Genomic DNA, 27,295 nt, shown 5'->3' on the forward strand with positions numbered 1-27,295 from the left:
AGATTTTGATGTGATGTTGTGTATGTGTGTGTGTGTGTATATGTATATATATATATATATATAAATATATATAAAATATGTATATATAATATATATAATATATAAATAAATATATATAATAAATATATAAATATATATATATATATAATATATATATATAAATAAATTGATATATATAATATATATATAATAATATATATATAAATATATATATAATATATATATTTAAATATATATATAAATATATATATAAATAAATAAATAAATAAATATATAATAATAAATAAATATATATATATATACGTATATATATATATATTTATATTGTTGCGGATATGGGATTTGGCCTCCATCCATATCCGCTTGTAAATATTCCCCTATTTCCCCAATACTCCCCAACTATCCCAACTATCCCCAATCCCCCATTCCCTAGTCCCATTGTCTGTAAACAACACTCTGTAGAACCGACCTTCCCCTATTTCCCCCATTAAGTGTCGCACCCAGGTTCACCGCATCTCACGTAGACAACTATAGGACATCTTGCTAGTTATTCTTAGTCTATGTCAGTTAAGGACTCGTTTCCATTAATTCTGACTCTTCGTTGCACCAGAATGTGATTGTATGGCACCATTAGTAAGTTTAGGACCTCCCAATACCTCCCCGCATCTCTTCCTCATGGAACAACAACACCAACAACAGCGGCGGCGGCGCGGCGGCGGCGGCGCGGGGAGTGTGCGTCCTCACTCCGGCTTGGTTAGCCGCCATTGACCATGTGCTCCGACGGGGTTACCACGCAGGGGCTCACTGTCAGCCCCTCGTCAAGGGCGGAGCCCGGTAACCCCCCGCACCCAATAAGAAGCGGCGGACCGATTCCATCTGGGGCGGAGCTAACGAGCCGGGGGCGTGTCACTCCCCGCTGGACATGCGCAGGAAGACGGAGGTGACGTCAGATGCGCCTCAGCTTGAAGAGAAACGGACGCCACCTCCAGCGCGACGATACCTACCCGCATCTCTGGACCGGACCGGGTCGATTCTGCCCCTGAGCCAAGGTGCACCTTGAGCTATCGACTGCCTGCCCTTCCTTGCCATCAATCCCTGTGTGAGTCAGTCTTGTCCCGTTTGTCTGTGGTCTGTCGGGAATTAAGATAAGACTGTGTCTAAGTGCCCATCTTGCTGTGCTGTACCTCTTGCCGTGTAATCTAACCGTTCTGCATAACCAATATTATATCCTCCTCCGGAGGTCTTGAGAACTGTACCCCTGGTGCCGTGTCATTTAACCCAGCCGTTGTGTCCTTTCCTTCATTGATTTAGCATAGCGCGATTCGGCCAACGTTCGAGTGTAATCGGGTAACTTGTGCGAACACGGCGGCCATTCCGCTCGGTCAAGCAACATCTAAGTCGTGTCCGTAACAATATATATATATATATATATATATATATATATATATATATATATATATATATATATATATATATATATATATATATATATATATATACATATATATACATATATATATAATGTCATGTCGCCCAGCGATTAAGACCACTGGGTGACGAATAGCCGATTGTCTTTACTCCCGAGTAGGCTGCCCGAAAAATGGCGGTTATTTTTATGCCGCGGATGGGACGGAAGGCAGCGAGGTGCTTACCTGAACGAAGCACACTGTTTGAATCCGAAACCCACAATGAACAGACACGACAAATTTAAAAAATGCCACGATAATGATTTCATGAAAACAAATGCAAGATGAAAGTGGTGAAATAAAGATTGAAGTAAAAACTAAAATCCTACTTTGAGGCGTCTCCACTCGGTCACAAATACGACACACAGTGGAAAGATAAAATAAAAATAAAATCCCTTCAGCCAACAATTCCCGTACCTGAGTGCCCAATATGGCGCCGAGCCAACGCGCACAAAGCCGTCGAGCGAGCTGTGAAAATGGCCCTCTTTTGCTCTCGCTCCATCCGAAGCGCCAAGAGCCCACAAACTGCCGCATTATTGCTCCTCTTTGATGGCCGCAACAGCCTCCTCCAAAGCGCCAAAAGTCCACCAAATATTGCGCCCATCCTGCTAAAGCAAGAACTATCAGAGAGAGAGAGTGGCTCCTCTTCTTCCTGCTCGAAGCTTCTCACTCTGACGTCACCCCGACCAATCCTGAACATTGGGGGTGTGGCCTGCCGGTTATGATCTTCTGGAGGTGGGGTTTAGTTTGGGAGCCTGTTTGCTTGGTGTGAGCGTCATTAAGGCGTCGCTTATTTGCCGATCGGCAATGTCCGGGCATTGTCGGCGGTTCCGGTGGTTTAATGAAAGTTTTTGCATGGCCGGCCTTGTTACCACCGCCACCAAAGGTGGATGGAGGTTACGTTTTCACCCCTGTCTGTTTGTCCGTTTGTTTCTGAACAAGATATCTCAAAAAGTTGTGGATGGATTCAGACATAATTTGGCAGAGAGTTCGCGTATGTGACAAGGATGAAAGGATTAGATTTTGGTGAAGATCCAGATCCAGCTACTAGAATTTTTGAAGTGATTCTTCACCATTGGGAGATAGGGCCAAAACGATACATAGCAGGATATCTCAAAAAGTTATGGCCGGATTTGGACGAAACTTTGTGGACAGGCTGGGTGTGTGACAAGGATGATTCCATTCGATTATGGTGAAGATCTGAATATGGATCCAGCTAGTTGCTAGTAGAATAGGGCCAAAAACGATACATGGCAGGATATTTCAAAAAGTTGTGGACGGATGATTTTGATTAAATGTGATTCTGTATTGTGATTTTCTTGTCTACTCTAGGATGCAAAACTTAAACTGTTCACCTGGTGGAAGTATGCTCTCTACTGAGCGCCATTCTAGTTGTAATTGTAAAAACGTAGGAAAAACACCACCGAGGGCAATCACATACTGGGGGAAAACTAATCTTCACCCCTATCTAGATGACACCGCTTCACCCTTCGTGTGAAGACACATAAACGACCTTAAGCTACAGTTTCCCTACTTAATACATCGAGATGTCTCCTACTCATCCACCGTCCATGCTATACCTATACGATCCTACCTTTACTATGCTATTCCATCATCTACCCCCACAAACGTAACAATATATATATATATATATATATATATATATATATATATATGTATATATATATATATATATATATATATATATATATATATATATATATATATATATATATATATATATATATATATATTGTTGCGGATATGGGATTTGGCCTCCATCCATATCCGCTTGTAAATATTCCCCTATTTCCCCAATACTCCCCAACTATCCCCAATCCCCCATTCCCTAGTCCCATTGTCTGTAAACAACACTCTGTAGCCCCGACCTTCCCCTTTTTCCCCCATTAAATGTCGTGCCCAGGTTCACCGCATCTCACGTAGACAACTATAGGACATCTTGCTAGTTATTCTTAGTCTATGTCAGTTAAGGACTCGTTTCCATTAATTCTGACTCTTCGTTGCACCAGAATGTGATTGTATGGCACCAGTAGTAAGTTTAGGACCTCCCAATACCTCCCCGCATCTCTTCCTCATGAAACAACAACACCAACAACAACAACAGCGGCGCGGGGAGTGCGCGTCCTCACTCCGGCTTGGTTAGCCGCCATTGACCATGTGCTCCGACGGGGTTACCACACAGGGGCTGACTGTCAGCTCCTCGTCAAGGGCGGAGCCCGGTAACCCCCCCGCACCCAATAAGAAGCGGCGGACCGATTCCATCTGGGGCGGAGCTAACGAGCCGAGGGCGTGTCACTCCCCGCTGGACATACGCAGCCACTTACCGGAGGTGACGTCAGATGCGCCTCAGCTTGGAGAGAAAAGGACGCCACCTCCAGTGCGACGATACCTCCCCGCATCTCTGGACCGGACCGGGTCGATTCTGCCCCTGAGCCAAGGTGCACCTTGAGCCATCGACTACCTGCCCTTCCTTGCCATCAATCCCTGTGTGAGTCAGTCTTGTCCCGTTTGTCTGTGGTCTGTCGGGGCTAAGATAAGACCGTGTATAAGTGCCCACCTTTCTGTGCTGTACCTCTTGTGCCGTGTAATCTAAACGTTCTGCATACCCCATATTATATCCTCCTCCGGAGGTCTTGAGAACTGTACCCCTGGTGTCGTGTCATTTAACCCAGCCGTTGTGTCCTTTCCTTCATTGATCTAGCGTAGCGCGATTCGGCCAACGTTCGAGTATAATCGGGTAACTTGTGCGAACACGGCGGCCATTCCGCTCGGCCCAGCATAATATCTTAATAAGTCGTGTCCGTAACAATATATATATATATATATATATATATATATATATATATATATATATATATATATATATATATATATATATATATATATATATATATATATATATATATATATATATATATATATTGTGGTGTTAGGAAACAATGCCAGAGACAATGAATGGCACCTGGCACCCAATATATATATGGTCCTCAGATAGTTATTTCAATAATACGGGATTAGAGTCGTTCCTTCCCTTTGTGTAGCGAGTTAGAATGTGATATAATGCTTTGGTGCCCCCAAAGTGCCTTTTTTTTTTTGCCTTTTTTGTGCCTTTTTTGCCCCTTTTTCTTATTTCCTAGTGGGTATTTAATTGCACACTGTGTTTTAGTTCAATAGCTCCCTCCGTCTGACATGTGCGAGCTGGTTGCCACAGTGCGCCAAAAACTGTTTTGAATAACACACCGAATCTCAACTGCCCCTCTTATTCCCAGTCTGCGAATCTTCCCCATAGATACACGGTAAAGATGCAACACTTGGCTTTTATTAAACACATTTTTAGTTGCACTTTATTTTTGTTTTATTATCATTTTCACGTTCATTTCCATTGCATTATGACATTGTACACGCCATTCATTACCAGCCGACCCAAAAACCTCACCACTCCACTCCCCACAACCTCTGCTCCAACCATACACAACTTGCTCACCTTTAGCCATCATCCACCAACCACCGAGCAGCGTTTGCTGCAGGAAGCACGGCGAGGGGATCGCTGGAATCGGCAGCCAGCACCTTCATTCATCAGACTTTATTACACCTCAGAACAGACAGGCGCTAATTGGCCATTAGACAATTAAGTGATCCAATAGTCGCCCTGCACTGAGAACATGTCTTTAGCCCCAAGCCATGTTAATCACAGAGCTCCGTTGATTCTGTGCTGAAGCAAAAGGACCTTCCGACAGAAATCAGCTGTGAGGGTCTGCCGAGGGCGGGGCTATGCGGAGGTGCTCCAATTGTCAACTCGGATTGAATCAAGGGCTCGTTTTGATCCACTTTCAGGCCCTGCCCTCGCTATGGGATTATAAAAGCGCCGTAGGCGAAAGCTCACTCTCTGCATGTGCATTGGTTTTGGCTCTCTCTGCATGCATTGGTTCTTGGTGCTTGACCTGTCCTTGGTCCTTCCAAAGATGGACGATCTGGGCTGGAGAGGTGGCGCTCACGTTGGCGGATCGGAGCTGGGAGCTGAAGCGGTGAACAGGAGCGAGCGCATCGTCAGGTGCATGTTATGGCCAAAGCTAAGCCACGCTATGCCACAAATATTTTAGGTTCTTACAAAGTAGGCTATCATTTTGCAAAGTAGGCCCAGAAATCACACTTTTTTTTCTCAGCTATCTTTTATTTTCATCGTTCTCTCTTGGATGCAGACTCACAACAGAGGGCCTCCGGAGTGACCACCGCTGATAACGCACCTTTGCAGCTCTCTTGCACCACACGCACGACACCATGCACCCTCTATGACTCAACGCACCACAGGCAATAATATTTCTTTCCTCTTTACCCCCTCCTTGAGCGCTTGGGTCGCGGAAGCACATCTGCTACCATCCGGTAATCAAGAGACCCTTGACCCTCGTATTTTCTCCCTCCACGGATGTTCTTTTTTTTTTCCTTTTCTCCCTCCACAGATATCTGATGGGTACCTTGTATTGTGTGTAGCTGCTAGGTAAGGCATAGGATTAAATCTGCATCTCATCAATTTTCTTTTCTGCCTGTAAATATTGCTGCACACTTCATTGCTGCGATTGCTTGAACATTTGGCATTGCATTCCCCTTGATTTCTCCCTGCTGTACATTAAAGCCCTCGAGTTCCCTCCCACTTTTACATGATCCCGCTTGTAATAATAAATCCCTTGATGACGTTCCTTTCCAATCTGTCCATGTCCATCATTTCCTCCGTTGATCCAGTACTGTTCGCACTTAGGTTAGCCTGAGAGGTTCAAATTCACCAACAAATGGGTTCATTCAGTCCAGCATGCACCAAGTGATAGCTCGGCTGCCCTACTTAAGATCTAATTATGGTAAGATTGGTGCATAGCTGATGGTGCGTCCTCCGATTGAAAATTCATGTGGTACAGGTAAATGGTGGTTAGACGGAGAACCTTGCAACTGTGTAGTGACCCAACTGGCATTCACCCATTAAGTTCGGGGGAAACCAGAGATTCCCCCTCCTAGTACACCCAAAACCCATATATCTATATTATAAAACAGGAGTGTCTGTCCGTCCCCAAACTACTCCCTAAGTTTTGAGGCTAGACCCGCCAAACCATCTTTAGTCCGACGTCAAACTAGACTGACGTTAAAGGGCTCATGCACTCAGTTCTGGCTGGCTGGTGCGACATACATGGTGTGATCGATCTCTCTAGAAGCCAGAACCATGCCAGTCAATGAGATTTAATGTCTCAGTGACCCAACCAGGGATCGAGCCGTTGCTTGGTGAGCCAATTGGGATGAGCGGAACATCATGCCAGACGAAGGTTTGAATGCAAGCTTGGTGCCAAGTCAGTTTAGTTGAGCCGCAAGTCCTGAGAGGGCCACATCAGCGGCACTCAGTTGAGGAGGGAATCCGAAGAATGAGGTCTACATCAGTAGACTTGATGTTAAAGAGCTGCGTGTAATGTGGAGTTGGGCTGGAGCTCCCAGAGTAGTAGCAGCAGCACACTGCATGGAGGGATTCATTAGATCACCCTCTTCAAGGAGCTGATACCTGGGACTTCTTCATCTATATAATAATAGCGTAAGGACTCGACTTTGTCATCCCTTTTACGCCGCACCCAGTGACCCGATGCCCACGGCACTAATGGATTTACGATCTACGAACCGCGCTCTTTGTTTATCACGTACAGCCATACTCGAAAAATCTGAATTAGCCGACGTTGGGGCCCAAAAGCATCCAATTAACTGCCGATACGACGCCATCTTATGGCGCCATCGTATTGGCGTCTGCTGGGCGAAGGCGAAGCAAGCCGTCCGCTGATTGGACAGGCGAAGGCGAAAGCAAGCCGTCCACTGAGTGGACAATCCAGAGCATGCATTTGTGCCGGTGTCGGCGATCATTGTTCATTTACGCACTCTTCACTCTCATCTTTCTTCCTAACTCTTACTCCGACAAGCAAACCCCTATGCCATCCATAATGGTACAGTCTATCCATACACCACATCCTCCCTTCCGTGGATGTTCCACGGGTTTCGGCTAGTTATATAATAATAGCTGATACCTGAGCTTCCGGTTCAAGGATTTTTCCTCTTGCTGGTTGTGTCTGCAGCTGCCGTTTCCACCTCATTAAAGCTAAGTTTCCTGAACCGGATTTCGTCGTATTTTGCTGTTATATCTTCATCCATCCGTTGCTGTTATATGAAAATGAATGAATGAATGATCGTTTTAAGGCCATTTTCCCTGCTAGAGCGGGGGTTAGCCTTGTGGGCCCCATGACAATCATGGTTCCCTGTTTGAGGCTGTTATATCCTGTCCAATATTCAGCAGGGGTCGAAATTATCGACGGCATCGACGGCAAAAGCCGGCGTGCCCAAGCTATTTGCCGTGCTGCCCCCGAACTTTTCATGATCACTACGGCAGAGAGTTGCAGTGCCCTTTTTATTCAGTTGCTGCTGTGCCCTTTTTGTCAATAAAGCATAATAATAGAGACCACAGTATGAATAAAGTAATGATGAAAACAACAAACTGACTTTGTCGGCTTTCGTTTTCTCAGTGCATGTCGGAACATTAGCGTAGTAAGCATATACATTGTCTAGGCTACCTCGTTTCCCGTTCTCTTACTGAATACAGAATGTTGCAGTCCTACTATCGTCCTTGGGTACGGGAAACGAGGTTCAAGGGCATCCCATAATTTATATTGGCCCCGCCTACGACCATGCGTCATCCCATACGTCATCCAGCATCATCAATGAAACGCAAAGCATTATGGGCTACTACGAGCGCATAAATTACAGCGTGGCTATTATTGCCGATGTTTGCACACCCACATCGTTGCTTACCAACCGCGCTGTATTAGCGGGGGTAATACTCATGGTTGTGACGGCCTTCCGATTGCTTCCGTCCCGACTATAGGTATGTTACAATCCCGCAAGGTCAGCGGTGGTGTACATCTGCCGCTGTACCTGTGCGCACATGTCTCAGTGCGGCAGTTCTCAGCAGTGAAGCGTATTCTTGGGGATTGGAGGCTAAAACTGGGGTTGGGTATGCAGGAACACCTTCTGCGCATCAGCACAGAAGGGCCCGACCCCGACGACTTTGATCCTACACGTAGCGTTGACAGGTGGCATTCTATGAGTGCATTTGGACGTAGGCCTGATACTACACCCCTCTCCCCCAAGGGTGATTGAATTGTAATCATGTATACCTGACTCAAGACTGAGTCAGTATTGAGTAAAGATGATGTCTGATGATGATGATGAAAAAAGTTCAACTCTGTCAAACAAAAGTTAAACTTTGTTACATGGACATGATGACAATGCAGTTCTGACTGAGTTGAGTTGAGTTTTGAGAGAAATCAAATCTGAAACTGTTATTGAGATTCAAATTCTAAAAATACATTATTAAAAAGTTTAAGTTGATTTACTTGTTCTGTCAGTAACATTTCCATGCTTGTTTAAGTTACCGACACACTTTGCCTTTGTGCCCACAATAATAATTCTAGATTGCCTTGGTGCCCCCCAAACCCAAAAGAAAATGCCTTGGTGCCCCAAAAATTTTGAAGTCATCAAAGGCAAACATTGCTGTGCCCTCCCTACAGAGTAATTCGACCCCTGATTCAGTGTTAAATTGTTTTTCCTTTGTGCCGACTGTTTTTGTGTTGTTAAAGGCCTGCTTTTAGTGGGGCAACTTAGCATAACAATTGTGCATTTTGTGAGGAAAGCACCAAATTTGGCACAATAGTAGACTATCATATTATGAAAAGATCTGGATATTGGGCCATCTCAGATTCAGAGATTTGATTTTTGCAAGATTTCGATTCGATTGGGATCGAAGAGAACACCTTCTTCGTCTTCTGTACAGTGAAGTTGCCAGCCCTGAATTCTCTGGCTACATCTGGGTGCTTCATTGGGAGTGCAACCATGTCCTTCAGGTGAACAGGGACCCACCTGGCATTGTGTGTGTGGTCTAAGGCATGGAACCATGGGACCAGTTCCGTCAGGGCATCAAGGTACATCGTGAATGAAGCCTGCCGCAGAGAACGCACTTAGACCAGTACCAACATCTCTAGTTCCAGCACAGTTGCCCAGTACTGAAAGTTGGGAATGTCTTCTCCTCTCTGGTGACACCAGTCTTCGAACTCAGGCAGGTCTTCTGCATCATCAGCATATGTCATACGTTCATACGCACGGTGTTGCAGGATGTGCAGTGCCGCTGCAGTGATTTGATGAGCTCTTCTTGTGCGGGTGACGTGGGAAGCTCGCAGGAAGGAGTCGGCCGTCCCTGGCGTTGCAATCTCAGCTTGCAAATCTGCAAAATCTGCAAAATCTGCAAATCTTGCAAAAATCAAATCTCTGAATCTGAGATGGCCCAATATCCAGATCTTTTCATAATATGATAGTCTACTATTGTGCCAAATTTGGTGCTTTGCTCACAAAATGCACAATGGTTATGCTATATTTAGCTTAGCTGCCGGACTATTTAGCTGCTCCTCTCCTCGGAGAGCAAATTTCAAAATCCTGGGTTTTTTTTTTGGTTTTTTTTTTTTGTTGTTGTTTTTTTTTGTCTCCGTATTACTCATTTTGCTTCTTTCTTCCAAAATATTTTACTTCTACCTCCTCAACATTATCCTATTTCCCCACCTCACTTCAAAAAATAAAAATGAAATAAAATAACTTAATTTTTCCACTACACAGTGATCTCATTGTTCCTGAATTTCCTTCTGCCTGCAAATCCCCTTTATCTATTTCCGATGACTCCACCCTCTGCCATGACATCCCTCATCCTACAGACAGGCAGGCTGCAGCCTCTTCCCTCCCTTCAGACCATGAAAAAAAAAATCACAACCTGGTCAAACACTTGGAATATGTATTTCAATGCTGACATATCTCACACTTTCACTCTCCGAAAAGACGATCTGGCAAACCCTCAAACTTTCTTTACAATCCTCTTGAGGAGGTTCAGTCATTCAAACTCCTGGGTCTCACAATCAGCCATGACCTTTCAAGGGCAAACCACATTTCAACATTACCTTCCAAAGCCAGCCTCCAACTGGGCATCCTCCATCGTGCAAAGTCCTTCCTTGGCACACCTTAACTCCTATTCACCTACAAGGCCTTGATGGAGTACTGCTCTCCCCTCTGAGCTGACACCCCTGCCTCGCAGCTTGCTTAGCTTCACAGTGTGGAAACCAAGGCCTTTAAGATTATTCGAATCTCGCACAATGTAGCTGGGCCTATCAATTTTACATTGCAGACAGGTTGGGGTCTCTGTCTCATCCAACCTCCTTTCTGGTCTTGCACCCTCCGCTCTCTGCATGCTTTGTCTCCCCCAGGTTACTGCAGAGCTCACACGGTCCCACTATCAACCTCATAAATCAAGGATCAGTGCTCACCTCCACTCATTTGATCCTCCTCTTCTCCCCCCCCCCCCCACCCCTCCTCCTTCCTACCTCTCCTTCCTACCTCTCCCTCCTACATCTCCCCTCATCCCCCCCCCCCCCTCCCTCCACTTGTAGAACCAACTTCCACTCCAGGTCTCATTCTTCAATCTCATTCTTCCCTCCAGGTCTTCAAGACAGCTGTTCACGTCAATCTCAGATAATCACCAATCCGAAACCATGATCTTCTGCACCCTCATTAACATCTCCCACCCCACTTCCTTCCAAATTTCCAGTTTTCCCAACCAAGACTCTCCTGTACACATCTTGTCCATGTCATGCATCCTTTCCTGCCCCTCATTCCTCCCCAAACACATTGTTTGTCCAAGTTATTGGCCTATCTTGGCCTTAATTCCCTCCATCTTGGCCTTCAACTCTGCTGTTGTCATTTCTTCCTCTCTCTTTTCTTTTTGTTCTGTTGTGTCCCATTGAGTGGTGGAGGTGGTTCGTATGCAGCCTGTGGCTGCTTAACTGCATCATTTTTTCGTGGGTGCGGCTGTGCAATGCCCCCTATTACCAGTAAGCTGGTACTCATTTATTCCAATCTCGGAAGTATGACAAGCTGAGTCAACCCACCTGGTGTTAATTCAACTCAGGATCCTAAGATCTCAAGCCAGCCACTTGAACCATTTATCAACACCAGGCTCTTCCACACGCCGCCTTCATTCTCGTGTTCATTTTTCATGACAATATAAATACACTCACAAAAGTCAGTTCTCCAACATAAGCATAATCATGGTGTCACCATCACAATGAGCTCAATATGATCCCTAAGGCACTCTTGCAGCATTTTTAAAGGCTGAATTTCAGGTTTATTAAGTTACAGACAATGGTACGAGTCCAGCAATGTAGAAGGCAATGCGTTGATCTGGCAAGCGACATTTGTTGTTCACAGATCGTGCGACAATTCCCGTGGCAGGACTCGACCTGTTGTCTTGCTATACACAGCTAGGGAACCGAGCTACATGTACATAAACGTATATGTATAAATGCAGGTTTAATACCTCAGGTAAGGGTTTCCGCAGACGTATCTGGTGCAAAGGCTGGTCCTCGACTTGGAATCTGAAGGGATCGACCTTTCCCCTACGGTGGCCTCTTTGCACCCTCGTTTTTCCACGGCACCAGTAATATGCCACAGCTGGCTTCAAGTCTATGTGCACAAGACAATAGCCACAAATAGTAGTCGACTACCACATAGCATTTGGTCAGTGCCATAAGAGTTTTGTGATAACGTCTCAATAAATGCACTATTTTCACCGACAATATACAACCAGAGTAAGACTCTTGCAAAAATACAACCAAAATTGGGCGGTCTATTTGAAGTTCAACAGGAATACATTTCAGGATTCTGCGAACCGAGATTGTCTATTCAACCTCTCCTGCGTTTGCTTTTTGTCGTAGGTCGACAAGAGCTCCGCAAGGTTGGTGTTGTTGTGGTTCTTGTTGGGGTCGATTTATGAAATGTGCACCCACTGGTTGGAAAGCTGCTGGACACCACCCACATTTGTCGCTCGACCCACCATGGCACCCAGACAAATAATATGGCCGCCATCTTGGTTTTCCGGTTGGCCGAAGACATTAGGCGTGCTAGCCTCTGCCGATAATTATACACTGCCTGGGTTTGTTACATCAGATTTCCATTGGCTTTGTTTGGGGAAGGGTGAGGGTAAGGGTGTGTATTTAAGTATTACACGATATCTCAGTGGGTGTCTGGTCCAGTGTTAGGGGGCATTATAGGGAGGTGTGGGGGTGGATGTCAGATCTTTTTCTTTTCTTTTTTTCGTTATTTAATTTTTGAACGGTCCCATATTGGGGAACGGTCCCAAACAATGCATGCCCGTGTGAAGAATCAGCTCGTTCTGAAGCAACCGTAGCAGAGGCTGACACCCATGAGAGGTATTGAGTTGATCTTTTTAATAGCACGTTGTTATTAGGATAATGTTAATTTTACAAAGCAATATTAATACTATTCATGTTCCCCCTCCCCAAGAGGTTTCCTCCTTGGGACAATCGCCATGTTAACGTTTATATATAGCATATCATGCCGTGTCGTGAAAACCCTTGACCAGAAGTAAAAAAAAAATTTATAAACCACAAACACACATGATTACTTTTTGAAAAAAACAGTTGCTACTGCTGTTTAACACTAAACTGAAAGAAATTTGGAGGAATCCCAACATCAGTGAGGCAATCTGCTTATTGCGTTGACGAAGACACCTGAGCAAAGATCTACTGTCATATATATATTGTTACAGACGTGGCTTAGATGTTAGTTTACCGAGCGGTTTTGGTATGACCACGTCTGCACAAGTTACCGATTATACTCGACGTTGACGAAGCCGCGCCACGCTGGCTCAATAAGAAAAAGAAGACACCCGGCTGGGTTATAAAATGACGACACCAGGGATACGGTTCTCAAGACCTCCGGAGGAGATTATATTCGTTACGGAAAAGGTTAGATTACAGGGGCTAGAGGTACAACATAGAAAGACAAGCACTTAGACACAATCTTATATTATTCCCCAACAGACGACAGGCAAACGGGACAACGGCTGACTCACACGGGGGTTGATGGAAAGGACAGGCGGGTAGCGATGGCTCAAGGTGCACTCTTGGCTCAAGGACAGGGTCGACCCGGTCCGGTCCAGAGATGCGGAAGGTTGCACAGCGCTCGAGGTGGTAACGTTCTTTCACAGGCGGGTTCTCTTCCTCTCAGCGGTCGTAGGCAACGTTCTTTCTCCAGCTGGGGGCGCATCTCTCTCACATCCGGCGCGTGGCCGCGTATATCCGGCGGGGAGTGACACGCCCTCGGCTCGTTAGCTCCGCCTCGTGGAATCGGCACGTTGCTTCTCATTGGGTGCGTGCGGGGGGTTACCAGGCTCCGCCCTTGAGGAGGAGCTGACAGCCAGCCCCTCCGTGGTAACCCCGTGGAGCGCGTGGTCAATGGCGCTAATCGAGCCGGTGTGAGGACGCATCCTCCCCCGCGCCGCCGCCATCTCCTCCGTTGCTGCAGCCATAGTTGGTTGGGGAAGAAGATGGAAGGAGGTATGGGAAAGGTCCTAAACTCACTACTGATGCCATATAATCACATTCTGGTGCAACGAAGAGTCATAATTAATGGAGACGAGGCCTTAACTGACATAGAATAAGAATAACTAGGAAGATGTCCGAAAGTTGTCTACGTGTGGTGCGGTGGACCTGGGCACGACATTTAATGGGGGAATAAGGGGAAGGTCGGCTCTACTGATTGTTATTTACATGCAATGGGACTAGGGAATGGGGGATTGGGGAAAGTTGGGGAGTATTGGAGAAAATAGGGGAATATTTACAAGCGGATATGGAGGCCAAATTCCATATTCGCAACATTGCACCCTTCTCTACCCTCGGGGCGTCCCGACCCGATAAATTTTTACCTACTTTAGTGTGGCACGCAATGTAGTTCCCTCTACTATTAACTCTACCCTGAGTGCGACAGTTTTACAGATATTCACAAATGAGTAAATATGTCCCCCTGCGACGTTGCACCCTTCTCCTCACAGAAACACACCCACAGGATAACCGAATCCGGAAAGAATTCGCAAACTACACATACAGCCGGTAGGGAGCATTATTTACAAGATTACGCTGATATCTACACTACGATCCAGGACCTGTCTTTGGAGGAACACATGCAGATGTTATGCATAGAGAGAGCGCGCTTGCCAGCATCGATACACCAACCCACGAGTGCTCTGTGGCCGACGGCCTTTAATAACGTGCAGAGCACCCCATCCCAGCATCAAAAGCACCACCCCACCACCAATCGGTGCAGTCACCATTGTTCAATGATTAAAAATAAATGCGACAACCCCTAACCCTGCAGGTGTCTCTTGCTCTTCGTGTGGCCTTCAGTGGTGTTAACTATTAGTGGTTCACCTGTATGGCATAGGTGCCACGTTGACCCATAGGTCCATCAACGGGTGGTGCTTGGCCGCAAACGAACTGCGGTCCATTGTGGGTGGCCACAAACATTGCGGTCCATATGGTGTATCGATCCCGGCAGCAAACAGCGAAAGTGCAGGCCCACAACTGCGCAGCCAGCACCTCTCTCTCCTCTCTCTCTACCCCAAAGCCAGATCCTCGGAGGTGGGAGACAAAAGAAGCAGACAAGTGAGTAAGGTGGTAAGGGCGCAAAAGTGCACGCAATGTAAGGTGATGCACACTGGGGGCACATGGGAACCAGGTGAGACAGGTACGTTCCTATCGTACGCCCCCCCCCCCCCACCAGGTAACCTACATGGCCCCTCCCTTACCCCTTACTGTATCCACAAAACACAACACTACCCATAAACATCTACTTTACAAATCAACAAACATCCCTACTGTCTTCCCCGTTCCTCCCATAAACCAAATTCGTCTTCTCTCCCTCCTAACCAATCAAATTTGCCATTTTCAACTCTCATCAAAATTTGCCATCTTCAACTCAACATCATAATTTGCCATTACCAATTCATCATCAGTCCCTCCTAGGGAGGGAGAGATGGAATCACCCCAATGTCTCATCCACGTCGTGATGCGTCTCACAAATCCTCACAGCAATCTCATTTCCTGCAACAAAACAAAGAAAACACAGGTGTGGAGTCATCATCATCACCACAGGTAAGTGGCTGCGTATGGTGCGACAGGTTCTTCAATCCTAACTATTTCCTAAATGACTTTAACAACTTTACACTACCCGGGGTCTTTCTCCGGCCAAACCATTGGCCCTCTTACACTATGGGTTCTAAAAAACCAATTCCCATTGGCCAAACTGTGGTGCTCTTCAATTTGGGGTCTCACTCCCCCGATTCATCTCCCGGTGCCCTCGCACAATTTCTGGGCTGTGGCGTGTACCTCTCCCAGTGGGTCTACCCACCTGCACACCTCCACCACTGCAGTTGCCTCCGAGCTTACCTGCTCCTTACCCTAACCTATCTACCTGGGGAAGGCCCTCTGGCGCTCTCCCCACTCCGTGCCCTCTCTGGCACTGGGCTGCCCGATCCACACCCGGGATCCTCAGGCACCCACTCACAACTACCGGCTCCCAGAGTCCACCTGCGGCCTCACCTGGCCGACATCCTCACAGTGGTGGAGTGCCCAACCAACTACACACACTAACAGGCTACACGCCCAGCCATTTCCACAACACTAATGCACCCATCCACAACACCATTCTGCCACCGCACCACAAATGCCAATATCCAACCACAATTTACCTGTACCCTCTACCTAACACTTACACTACCCGCCCCGGGTACTCGTGAGAGGGGTCCACTCTTCCCCCATCCACACCTTCGCACCATGCACACCACTCCGTACCACTTACTCCAACTCTCTCCACACACCTGTACTTACACACCTGTGCTCTCACACTTGGTGCCACCTGCACCCTTCTCTCCCCAAGCGCATTCGCGCTGATCCACACACTCACTACTCATACACTGCTCCACACACCTGTCCAATTGCACACCTGTGCAATCACACCTGTTCCATCCTCACACACACGGCATCATCTCAGCTAACTACTCCCTTCTGAAACTTGCGCTTCCCAGTCGTCCCTTTAAACTATTGCGCTCCCACGTCATTATCATCCACACTAATCTACCTGCGTCCCCACTACAGGTATCAGTCACTAACTAAACTTAACGTTACCTAATGTCAATCTCTTCTAGATCCCTACACACAATATCCTAACCCACCCGGGCTAGTTTTCACTGCCATACACCCCATAAGCAATTGCTCCTTTGCCCCCACCATGGGAAGGGTGGCAGGGATGCCACCCTCTCCCACCGGGCCTATCGCTCCTCAATCCCCCAGTCCTCTGGCACTAATAAGCCCCCCTTATTCAGAGGTACTGGGTCCCGCCTCGGCATCTAAAGCCGAGGCAATCCACGGGGGCGCCTGCTCGCCGGTGTAAGGTCTTATCCGGTCGGCGTGGACGATCCGAGGGAGGGCTCGTGGCCCCATTTTGATCTTAAAGACCACGTCACAGATTTGCGACAGGACGACTCCTGGGCCTTGCCAGGGGGAGGTGAGTTTTGGGCACCTTCCCTTCCGCCTCCGGGGATTAAAGAACCAAATCTTCATCCCCGGAGCGTATTGACTCCCCTGGCTCCGGTCGTCGTACCTGCGCTTCATCTTTTCCCCAGCCAGATGGAGTTGGCGGCGGGCGAAGGCATGGACTAGCTCCATGCCTTCCTCTAGGTGACGTGCGTACCCCTCCCTCGGCGGGTTAACCACTGTGTCTGGTACGGGACCGCATAGCAAGTCGGCGGGAGCCCGTAACTCCCGCCCATACATAAGCAACGCTGGACTGCATGCGGTGGCCCCGTGCTGGCTGGTTCGGTAGGCCATGAGCAAATAAGGGAGATGTTCGTCCCAGTCATCCTGACGGGTGGTGGTGAACAGTGCCAGTTGTTGGATTAAAGTTCGGTTGAATCTTTCCACCATCCCGTCAGATTGAGGTCTTAAAGGCGTTGTCCTGGTTTTTCGAATTGACAGGAGACTGCACACATCTTTTAGTAATTTGCTCTCAAAATTTCGTCCCTGGTCGGTGTGCAACTCCTGTGGAATCCCATGCCGGCACACAAATCCTTCCACGAAGGCCTGCGCTACCACCCCTGCTTCTTGGTTGGGGAGGGCGTAGGCCTCCGGCCACTTGGTGAAGTAGTCCATCACAACGAGGATATACTTATTACCTTGGCGGGTGCGGGGCAGCGGTCCTAGAATATCCATAGCCACCCGCTCAAGGGGGGCCCCCACCTGATGTAATTGAAGGGGGGCCCTCATCCTCCGTGCTGGTCCCTTTTTGGCAGAACAGGCGTCGCATCTCCGACACCAGTCCTGTATGTCGCGCCCCATATTCACCCAATAGAACCTCCGGCGGACCCGAGATATTGTCTTTGTCCTGCCCAAATGGCCGCCGGAGCGGGTACCATGCACCTGTTGCAATATGACGTTCTTGAATTTGTCAGGGACTATCACCAGCCAGGAAGTTCGATCAGAGGGAACCTCCACCCACTTGCGATACAAGATGTTGCCTTTCAATTCCAGGGTCTGCCACTGAGCCCAATATGCCTTTGTTTGTGCCCCGAGGGGGGTGACCTCTTCCCCCTTTGGTCTTTGCCCCAATTTGACCCAATTGAACACTGGCCCCAGGACAGGATCCTCCTGCTGGGCCGTGCTCCATGCCAAAGTTCCGAATTCCTCATCTGCAGTTAGTGGCAAAATTGGCCCTCTCACCCGGGTTGCCCGGACAACGAGGGTCGGGTCCGAATCGCCCAATTGTTCCCTCTCCTCGTGTCTCGCACAAAATTTGCAGTTTTCTCCCAGACAAGGACGCCGAGAGAGTGCGTCCGCATTACCATGGGCCTTCCCGGCCCTATGGGCCACATCAAAATCGTACTGCTGCAACTTTTCCAACCACCTTGCAATTTGGCCCTCCGGTTCCTTGAACCGAAGGAGCCATTGCAAGGAGGAATGGTCAGTTCTAACCAAAAATTTCCGCCCGTACAAGTACGGGTGGAAATGGTTCATGGCAGCCAGCATAGCCAATAACTCTTTGCGAGTGACGCAATAATTTCTCTCGGGCCTACTCAAGGCCCGACTATAATAACCAATCACTCTCTCCACGCCCTCCTGTGTCTGAGACAAAACTGCGCCCAATCCTTCCTGGCTCGCATCCGTGTCCAGGGTAAATGTCCCGTCACTAGTGGGGTAAGCTAGAAGGGGTGCGGATGTTAGACACCCCTTCAATTTTTGGAAGGCCTCGTGGCACTCCCGTGTCCAATTAAATCGCGTCCCCTTCTCCGTAAGCCGGTGGAGGGGACGGGCCAACTCCGCAAATTTCGCCACAAAGCGCCGGTAGTAGGAGCAGAGTCCCAAAAATCCCCGCACCTCTTTGATGGTACGTGGTGCGGGCCACTCCTCTACCGCTTTAATTTTGTCTGGGTCTGTTTTTACCCCCTCGCGGCCAATCACGTGACCTAGATAGGCCACCTCTCTTGCAAACAAAGTGCACTTACTCGGGTTCAGCTTCAACCCTGCCTGTCTGAGGCACCCGAACACCTGGTCCAAATTAGCTACTGCCTGGGGGAACGTTTGGGCATGTACCAGGACGTCATCCAGGTACACCAGGCATGACTGCCATGGCATGCCGCCGAGTACATGCTCCATCAATCTTTCAAAGGTGGCGGGGGCGTTACACAAACCAAACGGCATCACAGTAAACTGATACAGTCCCTTACCTGTGGAAAATGCCGTTTTCTCCTTCCCTGCCCTATCCATCTCCACCTGCCAATACCCACTCTTGAGGTCCAAAGTTGTGAACCAATTTGAGCCCGCAACGGCATCGAGGGTGTCATCAATCCTTGGCAGGGGATATGAGTCCTTGAGTGTCACGTTGTTTAGCTGGCGATAGTCCACGCAGAACCGCGTGGTCCCATCCTTCTTTTTGACCAGCACAACAGGTGACATCCAAGGACTTCCCGAGGGCTCGATCACACCTGCGTCGAGCATTTTTTCAACCTGCTCGTCAGCTTCCGCCCTCTTGCTCCAAGGGAGCCGTCGGGCGGCCTGACGAATAGGCCGGGCCTCACCGGTGTGGATCTGATGTTTCACCAGGCCCGTACGTCCAATATCCTCGGTGGACAGGGAGAAGAGGTCCAAATGGGACCCAACCAGTTTGTGTAAGGCCTCCCTCTGGGTACCTCCCAACTCTATGCTGCTACGATTTACCATCTCGCAAATGGGATCGGGCCAATTCCTACTTGTTATTGAAGGCTCCCCCCGGGGTCGGCTCGGCTGGACGTTCTCGCCCCTCACTGTCGCGACTTCCTCAACGGGGGTGCAGCCAGCTACCCTCGTGCCCCTTACTATAGTGCGTGGTTCTGTACTCATATTTATTACTCGGACGGCCACTACCGGTCCGTCCGTTTTTACAAGGGTGCGGCCCACGATTAAACCCGGTATGGACTGCGCTGCCACCGGTTCGACCAGGCCGCAGGACTCCTGCCATGTTGGGCGAGCTGCCCATCGGGCCGGCACTATCGCCTCGGCCCTTGGGGGGATGGTCACGGCCTCGGAAGCCTCCAGCTCCGCTCTCTCGGCCGTGCTCACTCCCCCTAACGGCAGCTCTTCTACTCCCACCTGCAGGATCCCCCGGCACAAGTCGATTTTACAACCGCTGGCAGTCAACAGGTCCAACCCTATTAAACATGGGTCGCACACCTCCGCCACCCAAACATCTATCTCCCTCCTTACCGACCCTAACTTGAGGGTCACAGAACCACGCCCTATGATCGGGGCCGTTACCCCGGTAGCAAGCTGCAAACTATAATTTTGCAGGCGCTGGATCTTATCCCAGCCACCTGCGCTCGAATCAAGGACCACAGGGCTGATGATCGTGGCGCTAGCTCCTGTGTCCACTACGGCGTCTACCCCCACGCCGGCAATTTTGCATCTAATTGTCAGGCTACCGGTTCCAATTTGGCCACAATAAATGACCTGTCGCGTCAATGAGGGCTCTCCTCCATCCTCTGCTGCCGAACACCGCCCTACGTGCCCGACACCTTCTAGTTTCCCGGGGTCTGGCGGGGGGGTGTCTGGGGTCGGCTAACCCGCTCCCCCCTGGGCGGAGTTGAGGACCTCAACTGCCGGGGATCATCCCGGCGCGCGTTTCGACAGTGCCGCGCCAGGTGACCCAGGCGGTTGCAGGTATAGCACCTCACCTGGTAAGGTGCTTGCCTCCGGAATTCCAAATTCCCCCCCCTGTAGGTCCGAATTGGATTACCCGCTCGTGGTCCACCGCGGGCCACCTCCGGGGCCGCCTGCCATGGTCCAGGTCCTGCCAGGCGCTGGTCCACCAGCCTCCGGACCATGCCCGCCAGGTCAGGACCCACGTCGGGGGCGGGCCCCCTAAGGGGTCCGCCCTCCATCGGGGGTCCCATCTGGCGGACCGCCATTGCGAGACGCTCGCCCCCCCCGGGCCAGGGGCCTCGCTGCTTCCCAACGGGCCGCAGCGTCAGCCGCCTGGCTCAGAGTCTGCGGGCGCCACATGGCGAGCTGTTGCCGGAGCTCAATATCCGGGAGGGCCTGGATAAAATGGTCCAGCGCCAGGCTTTCCCGGGAATCCGCTGCCATGCTAGCATGTGCGATCCCCACTGCGCGGCGAATGTCGTGGGCAAGTTCCCCGATGGCTTCCTGGGGCTTGCGCTTTCGCAGCGCGAGCTGAGCTTTAACAAGCTCGCTCTGCTGTTCTATTCCAAATCGATTAATTAGGGCGTCGCGGAGGGCTGGCAGGGTGAGAGCACCCGCTGGTAATGCCGTCAGCACCTCCGCCGCCGCGCCGCGCAATGCGGCCACCAGGTGTACTCCACCTTCGTCCTCACCCCAACCGTTACCGTTACACACACAGTCGAACTGCGCCAGGTACGCGCGTAGATCACTCTTGCCGTCATACGGCGCGAGTGGGACCTTGTGGGACCACCTCGTATGCGAGTCGTTGCCCGCCGGCCGGACCCCGTGCGTCGCCCCTTGCGGGGTCAGCGCGGGGCCGAACCGGCCGGGCCCCCACAGTACATTACCCCCAAGGGGCTCTCGTGCCTCCCCGGTCCCTCCAACAACTACCCCTGTTGGTGTCGATGCATGGGTCACACCTCCGCAACCCGCTACCCATTCCATACTCCCACAACCTTGCTCACCCACACCTCGCACCTCTCGTTCCATACCCTCCGGACCAGCCATACACCTCACTCGTGGCCTCTCACGAACTTCCGGGTCTATCTCGACCCCCAAGCTTATTAAATCACCTGGCGCATCATACGCACGACCATATTGGTCACCACTTACACCGGGTCCTCTTTCTCTTCGCTTCTCCTCCATCACCTGCGAATCCCTCATCCGGTTAATGAGCACATCATCACGATCCGAACACAGACTTTGGACCAATTCTTTTACTTCCTCCTTTATCTCTTTCTTATCCTCTCTCCGTCGCTTCTTAATTTCGCTCACCCCTTCTTCCACTTCTTCTAATTTTTGCTTCATCTCCTTCATCTCTTCGTGCGCCCCTTTAAGTTCTTCCTCTAACTCCACTTTATTTTTTTCTATGTGCTCCCGCACCTCCCGCTCTTTAACCTCCATTACCTCTACCACCTTGTCCATTTTCCTCGTCAGGTCCTCATGTACCGTCTGGCACTCTTTTTTAATTACCCCTACGTCCTTTTTCATCTCTTTCTGTGTCGATTTTAAACCCTCTATTACCGCTGTGTTCTTCTTTACCTGGTCCCCCAACTCCTTTTGTCCCACTGTCAGTTGTTCTACTCCCAGCGTCAACTCCTCTATACCACCTTGCAATTTTACAGTCCCCTTTCTCACCTCTTTCTCCATGCGCTCCTTACAGTGCCTCACCTCCTCGCGCACTCCTCCGACCTCCTCACTCACTCCTCTTCTGATCTCCTCTCCCATCACTTGCATCTCCTGCCCAGATGCCACCCTCATCTGCTCCATTTCCTCCCTGTGAGCATCCAGTTTGGTTTCTACCCCCATTCTGACCCCCTCTATCTGCTGCTCCATTTGTTTAACTTCCCTTTCCGCTTGGTCCCTCATGTCCCTCAATTTGCCTTCCATACTGTTTTCTAACCCCTCTAACCCATTTTTCACTCCCTCTATCTGATTCTCCTGGGCAGCCATTCTATTTTCTACCCCCATTAACCCATTTTTCACTTCTTTTATCCCGTTGTCTAACCCCTCAAAATTATTGTCTAACTTCCCAAATTTCTTGTCTAACTCCTCAAAATTATTGTCTAACCCCTCACTGGTACCCCTCGCTTCGTCCCTCATTACCCCCATTTGGCCCTCTAATCGCTCACTATCAGCCCTCATCTCGTCCTTCATTTCTTCACCCGACTTAACCATAAAGGCCTTTATTTGTTCCATAAATAGGCCCCAATCCATCGGCGGCGCTACCACGGTCGCGGGCGCGGTGACCAGCGAGGCGCCATTTTGTGCGTCTGCTACCCTCGCTGCTTCGCTCTCCTCATGTCCCTCAATTTGGTCCTGGACCGACCCTGCTTCACTCTCCCCTACCGGACCCCAGCCGTCTTGATCCGCCATAGCGCGACTTTCAAAATTCGAGTTTCGTAACACAAATTCGAAATTTCGCCGTTATAATTTCGTCGAGCGCAGTAACCGCGGGACCTCGCTCCGGATCGATTTGGTCGAGCGCCGTACGCGCTCCGGCTCGATTTTCCCTCCCAAAATTTGGGCCTAACTAATTTAGTCCCGGGTCCGAATCTCACTCCTCGACACCAATTGTTACAGACGTGGCTTAGATGTTAGTTTACCGAGCGGTTTTGGTATGACCACGTCTGCACAAGTTACCGATTATACTCGACGTTGACGAAGCCGCGCCACGCTGGCTCAATAAGAAAAAGAAGACACCCGGCTGGGTTATAAAATGACGACACCAGGGATACGGTTCTCAAGACCTCCGGAGGAGATTATATTCGTTACGGAAAAGGTTAGATTACAGGGGCTAGAGGTACAACATAGAAAGACAAGCACTTAGACACAATCTTATATTATTCCCCAACAGACGACAGGCAAACGGGACAACGGCTGACTCACACGGGGGTTGATGGAAAGGACAGGCGGGTAGCGATGGCTCAAGGTGCACTCTTGGCTCAAGGACAGGGTCGACCCGGTCCGGTCCAGAGATGCGGAAGGTTGCACAGCGCTCGAGGTGGTAACGTTCTTTCACAGGCGGGTTCTCTTCCTCTCAGCGGTCGTAGGCAACGTTCTTTCTCCAGCTGGGGGCGCATCTCTCTCACATCCGGCGCGTGGCCGCGTATATCCGGCGGGGAGTGACACGCCCTCGGCTCGTTAGCTCCGCCTCGTGGAATCGGCACGTTGCTTCTCATTGGGTGCGTGCGGGGGGTTACCAGGCTCCGCCCTTGAGGAGGAGCTGACAGCCAGCCCCTCCGTGGTAACCCCGTGGAGCGCGTGGTCAATGGCGCTAATCGAGCCGGTGTGAGGACGCATCCTCCCCCGCGCCGCCGCCATCTCCTCCGTTGCTGCAGCCATAGTTGGTTGGGGAAGAAGATGGAAGGAGGTATGGGAAAGGTCCTAAACTCACTACTGATGCCATATAATCACATTCTGGTGCAACGAAGAGTCATAATTAATGGAGACGAGGCCTTAACTGACATAGAATAAGAATAACTAGGAAGATGTCCGAAAGTTGTCTACGTGTGGTGCGGTGGACCTGGGCACGACATTTAATGGGGGAATAAGGGGAAGGTCGGCTCTACTGATTGTTATTTACATGCAATGGGACTAGGGAATGGGGGATTGGGGAAAGTTGGGGAGTATTGGAGAAAATAGGGGAATATTTACAAGCGGATATGGAGGCCAAATTCCATATTCGCAACAATATATACCCCACCATGGTTAATAACACAACCCTTCATGCCGTTTCCGTGGCGATTTCCCACTTATAACAAAAGTAATAACACTTTTGATAATAAAATAATATTAATGCTATTACAAAACAATATCCCCCCACCCGCCTACCCCCCTCTCCCGACACCCTTACGGAAGCAATTTCTTTATAGGGAATTGGAATGGTCTGATCCTAGAATGGTGAGACATGGTTTGATCCTTTCAATGACCTGATCTAACAACTAACAATCTAACATGCTATGGTGTCATGCCCGGTCTGATCCTGAGTTAAAACAGGGAAACAACGGAACATCGTGTTGATAAAAAAACGAAAAATATCTCGAGCAAAGAGTCACAGGCCTCCTATAGGGGAAACCCTATGCCTGTGCGGCCACTCGGAGCACCAAGAAAGTGCGCTGTTAAAAATAATGACTGCACCTTCTCAAGCGAGGAAAAACATCACCTTGCAAAGAGACATGATTATGCACCAAAGCAAGAAGCTGAGAATGTGCTAACTGTCTCACCACCATCAAAGATGTTACTCCAGAGGAGAAAACTACAAACGGAAACCTGGAGTGTTGAGGAGAAGGAGATAATCCTCCAATGCAAGATGTATTCCATACATGAGGGATGGGGGAGTAAATGTAAGGGTGAACGGTTCAGGAAGCAGCTGAAAAAACCCGAAACTGCCTAAGAGGGTGAAGAAACCCCCCCCCCCCCCCCCCCCTTGATAAATTCAAGAAGGTATTTTCAACAATTAAAAGATATCTAGATAAAGATAGAATATAAGAGATTACATCTATGGCAAGGCAACAAGCAGCAAGAGAGATTAGAGTGAGGGGATTTAAGTGCTCCCTTGAAGGTGAAGACAGAGATGGCAGGAATTTGGCTGAGATGGCACGAGAGGGAGTTTGGGCTGTGAAACGAGATGGGGACAAGACCGGTTCAGAGATAAAGACCAGGCATCTCAGGTACAAACAAAGGGGAAAGAAAGGAAAAGGTGGATGGTGATGGGCAGAAAGACAAGGAAGAGCAGCAGAATGAGGGAGAGGAGCATGGTGAAGATGACGAAGAGCAGCATAGACTGGAAGAAGAATTATCCAACAAAATAGAAGAGAGGTAATTGATAAAACTCAGAGAAAGACCGAAACTTCATCGCATAGAAAACAATAAACGGACAAAAATCTTAGTGAGGTTAACCAACCATTCAAAAGGAAAGCGATTTCAAAATCATCCACCCTGAAGGAAATCAGTCGTCTGTTTCGCAGTGGCACTACTTATTCAAGAAAAAGTAATGGACAAACAACACCAGAAAAAGGAAAAAAAGCAGGCCCTACAAATAGAAACCAAATTCCACCTTGGAGACGGAGATTAGAGACACAAAGAAAGCAACTGCGGAAGGAAGTAGGACAAATACAACAGCTCAGGAAAGAAAACAACATCTCGAGGAAATTCCCCTATTGATGTATTGATGAAGAGAGAATTAAAAAACAACTTCATAAAATACCAAACTTCAAAAGCCCAGGCCCACATGAAATTCCAAATTTCTGGCTAAAACAACTTGATGCTCTTCACAATCACTACGCCAGGACATTTAACAAACTGATCCAAGAGGAAACTGCAGTGGATGATTGGCTCGTAGAAGGAAACATCTTTCTCATCCCAAAATCGAAGGAATCTCATCCCAACTTCCCCACAAATACCGGCCGATAACAAGTCTAGCAACCACATACAAACTGCTAACAGGAATCATCACAGAAATAATGCACCATCATCTAACACAGCAAGGAGGTTTAGAGATAGAACAAAAGGGATATAAGAGAGGGAGTTATGGAACAATTAACCACCGACTACTGAACAAGGCCGAACTTGAAAACTGCAAAATGTGTAGAACTAAATTATCCACCACCTGGATAGACGATAAGAAAGCTTTTGATAGTGTCCCACATTCGTGGATGATAAAATGCAGGTAAATATACAAAATCAATCCCCAAATAATCAAACAGATTGAGAAAGCCATGGAGCTCTGGAATACCACATGGATATTACAGCACTCAGAAGGGAATATCGAAATACCAGATGTGAAGATACGGCGTGGAATCTTCCAGGGAGACAGTCTTCCCCCCTTCTGTTTTGTCTGGCACTGGACCCACTAAGTAACCTCATCAATGAACAAGGACACGGATACACCCGAACAACCAATAAACGAACATCCAAAGAAATAGGAAAGGTGACACATCTACTCCACATGGATGATTTATAGCTCTTCTCGCCAAATGACAAAAAATTGGCAGAGCAACTACGAGTAAAACTCGAAAAACGGTTTTCAGGGCACATTCAAATGTGTTGGGCTAGCGTTGGGCTAGCCCAACCCTGGTGTTTGGCTAGCAGCTAGGGTGCCAGCCTAGGATCCTAGGATCCTGGGTTCGAATCCCGGTCGAACGCTGAATTAACGCCAGGGGGGTTGACTCAGCCTGTCATCCTTCCGAGGTCGGCTAATTGAGTACCAGTTCACTGGTAATTCCCTGCTTGTCGTAAAAGGCGACAAAAAGGGTTGGCGGCAGGAAGAGCATCCGGCCGTAAAACATTGCTTCAAAAAGGGTACCAAAAAACAACAACAACCACGGTCCCCGAAAAAGGCCAACCCCCGCTTTGCGGGGAAAAATGGCCTCTAAAGGTGGTTTGTTTGTTTTGTTTTTTTCAAATGAAATTTGGACTAGACAAGTTTGCCAAGTGCACATTTGTACAAGGTAAACCAACAAAAACAGACGACATAAAAATTGACCTTGAAACAACAATACAGCAGTTAGAAAACAAAGCATCATACAAATACCTCGGAGTAGAAGAGGGCCACAAAAGATGTCACAAACAAATGCGCAAAACAATCACCAAAGAATACCTACGTAGAACGAAGCTGATCCTGAAAACATA

The 27,295-nt window shown here is 48.8% G+C and overlaps 1 protein-coding gene across 1 annotated transcript in view; it reads right to left on the reverse strand.

The window, feature by feature from the left end:
- The window catches only part of MRPS30 (mitochondrial ribosomal protein S30), a gene marked incomplete in the record, with an annotated part of 40,002 nt that overhangs the window by 3,592 nt on the left and 9,115 nt on the right, over positions 1–27,295 (reverse strand). The window contains 1 exon segment of the mRNA XM_078771714.1: positions 11,914–12,059. Within this exon segment, the coding sequence (XP_078627840.1) occupies positions 11,914–12,059 (146 nt within the window).

This window comes from Myxine glutinosa, chromosome 2 (genome assembly GCF_964187855.1).
Source record: "Myxine glutinosa chromosome 2, kmMyxGlut1.1, whole genome shotgun sequence".
In the NCBI taxonomy this organism is placed as follows: Eukaryota; Metazoa; Chordata; class Myxini; order Myxiniformes; family Myxinidae; genus Myxine; species Myxine glutinosa.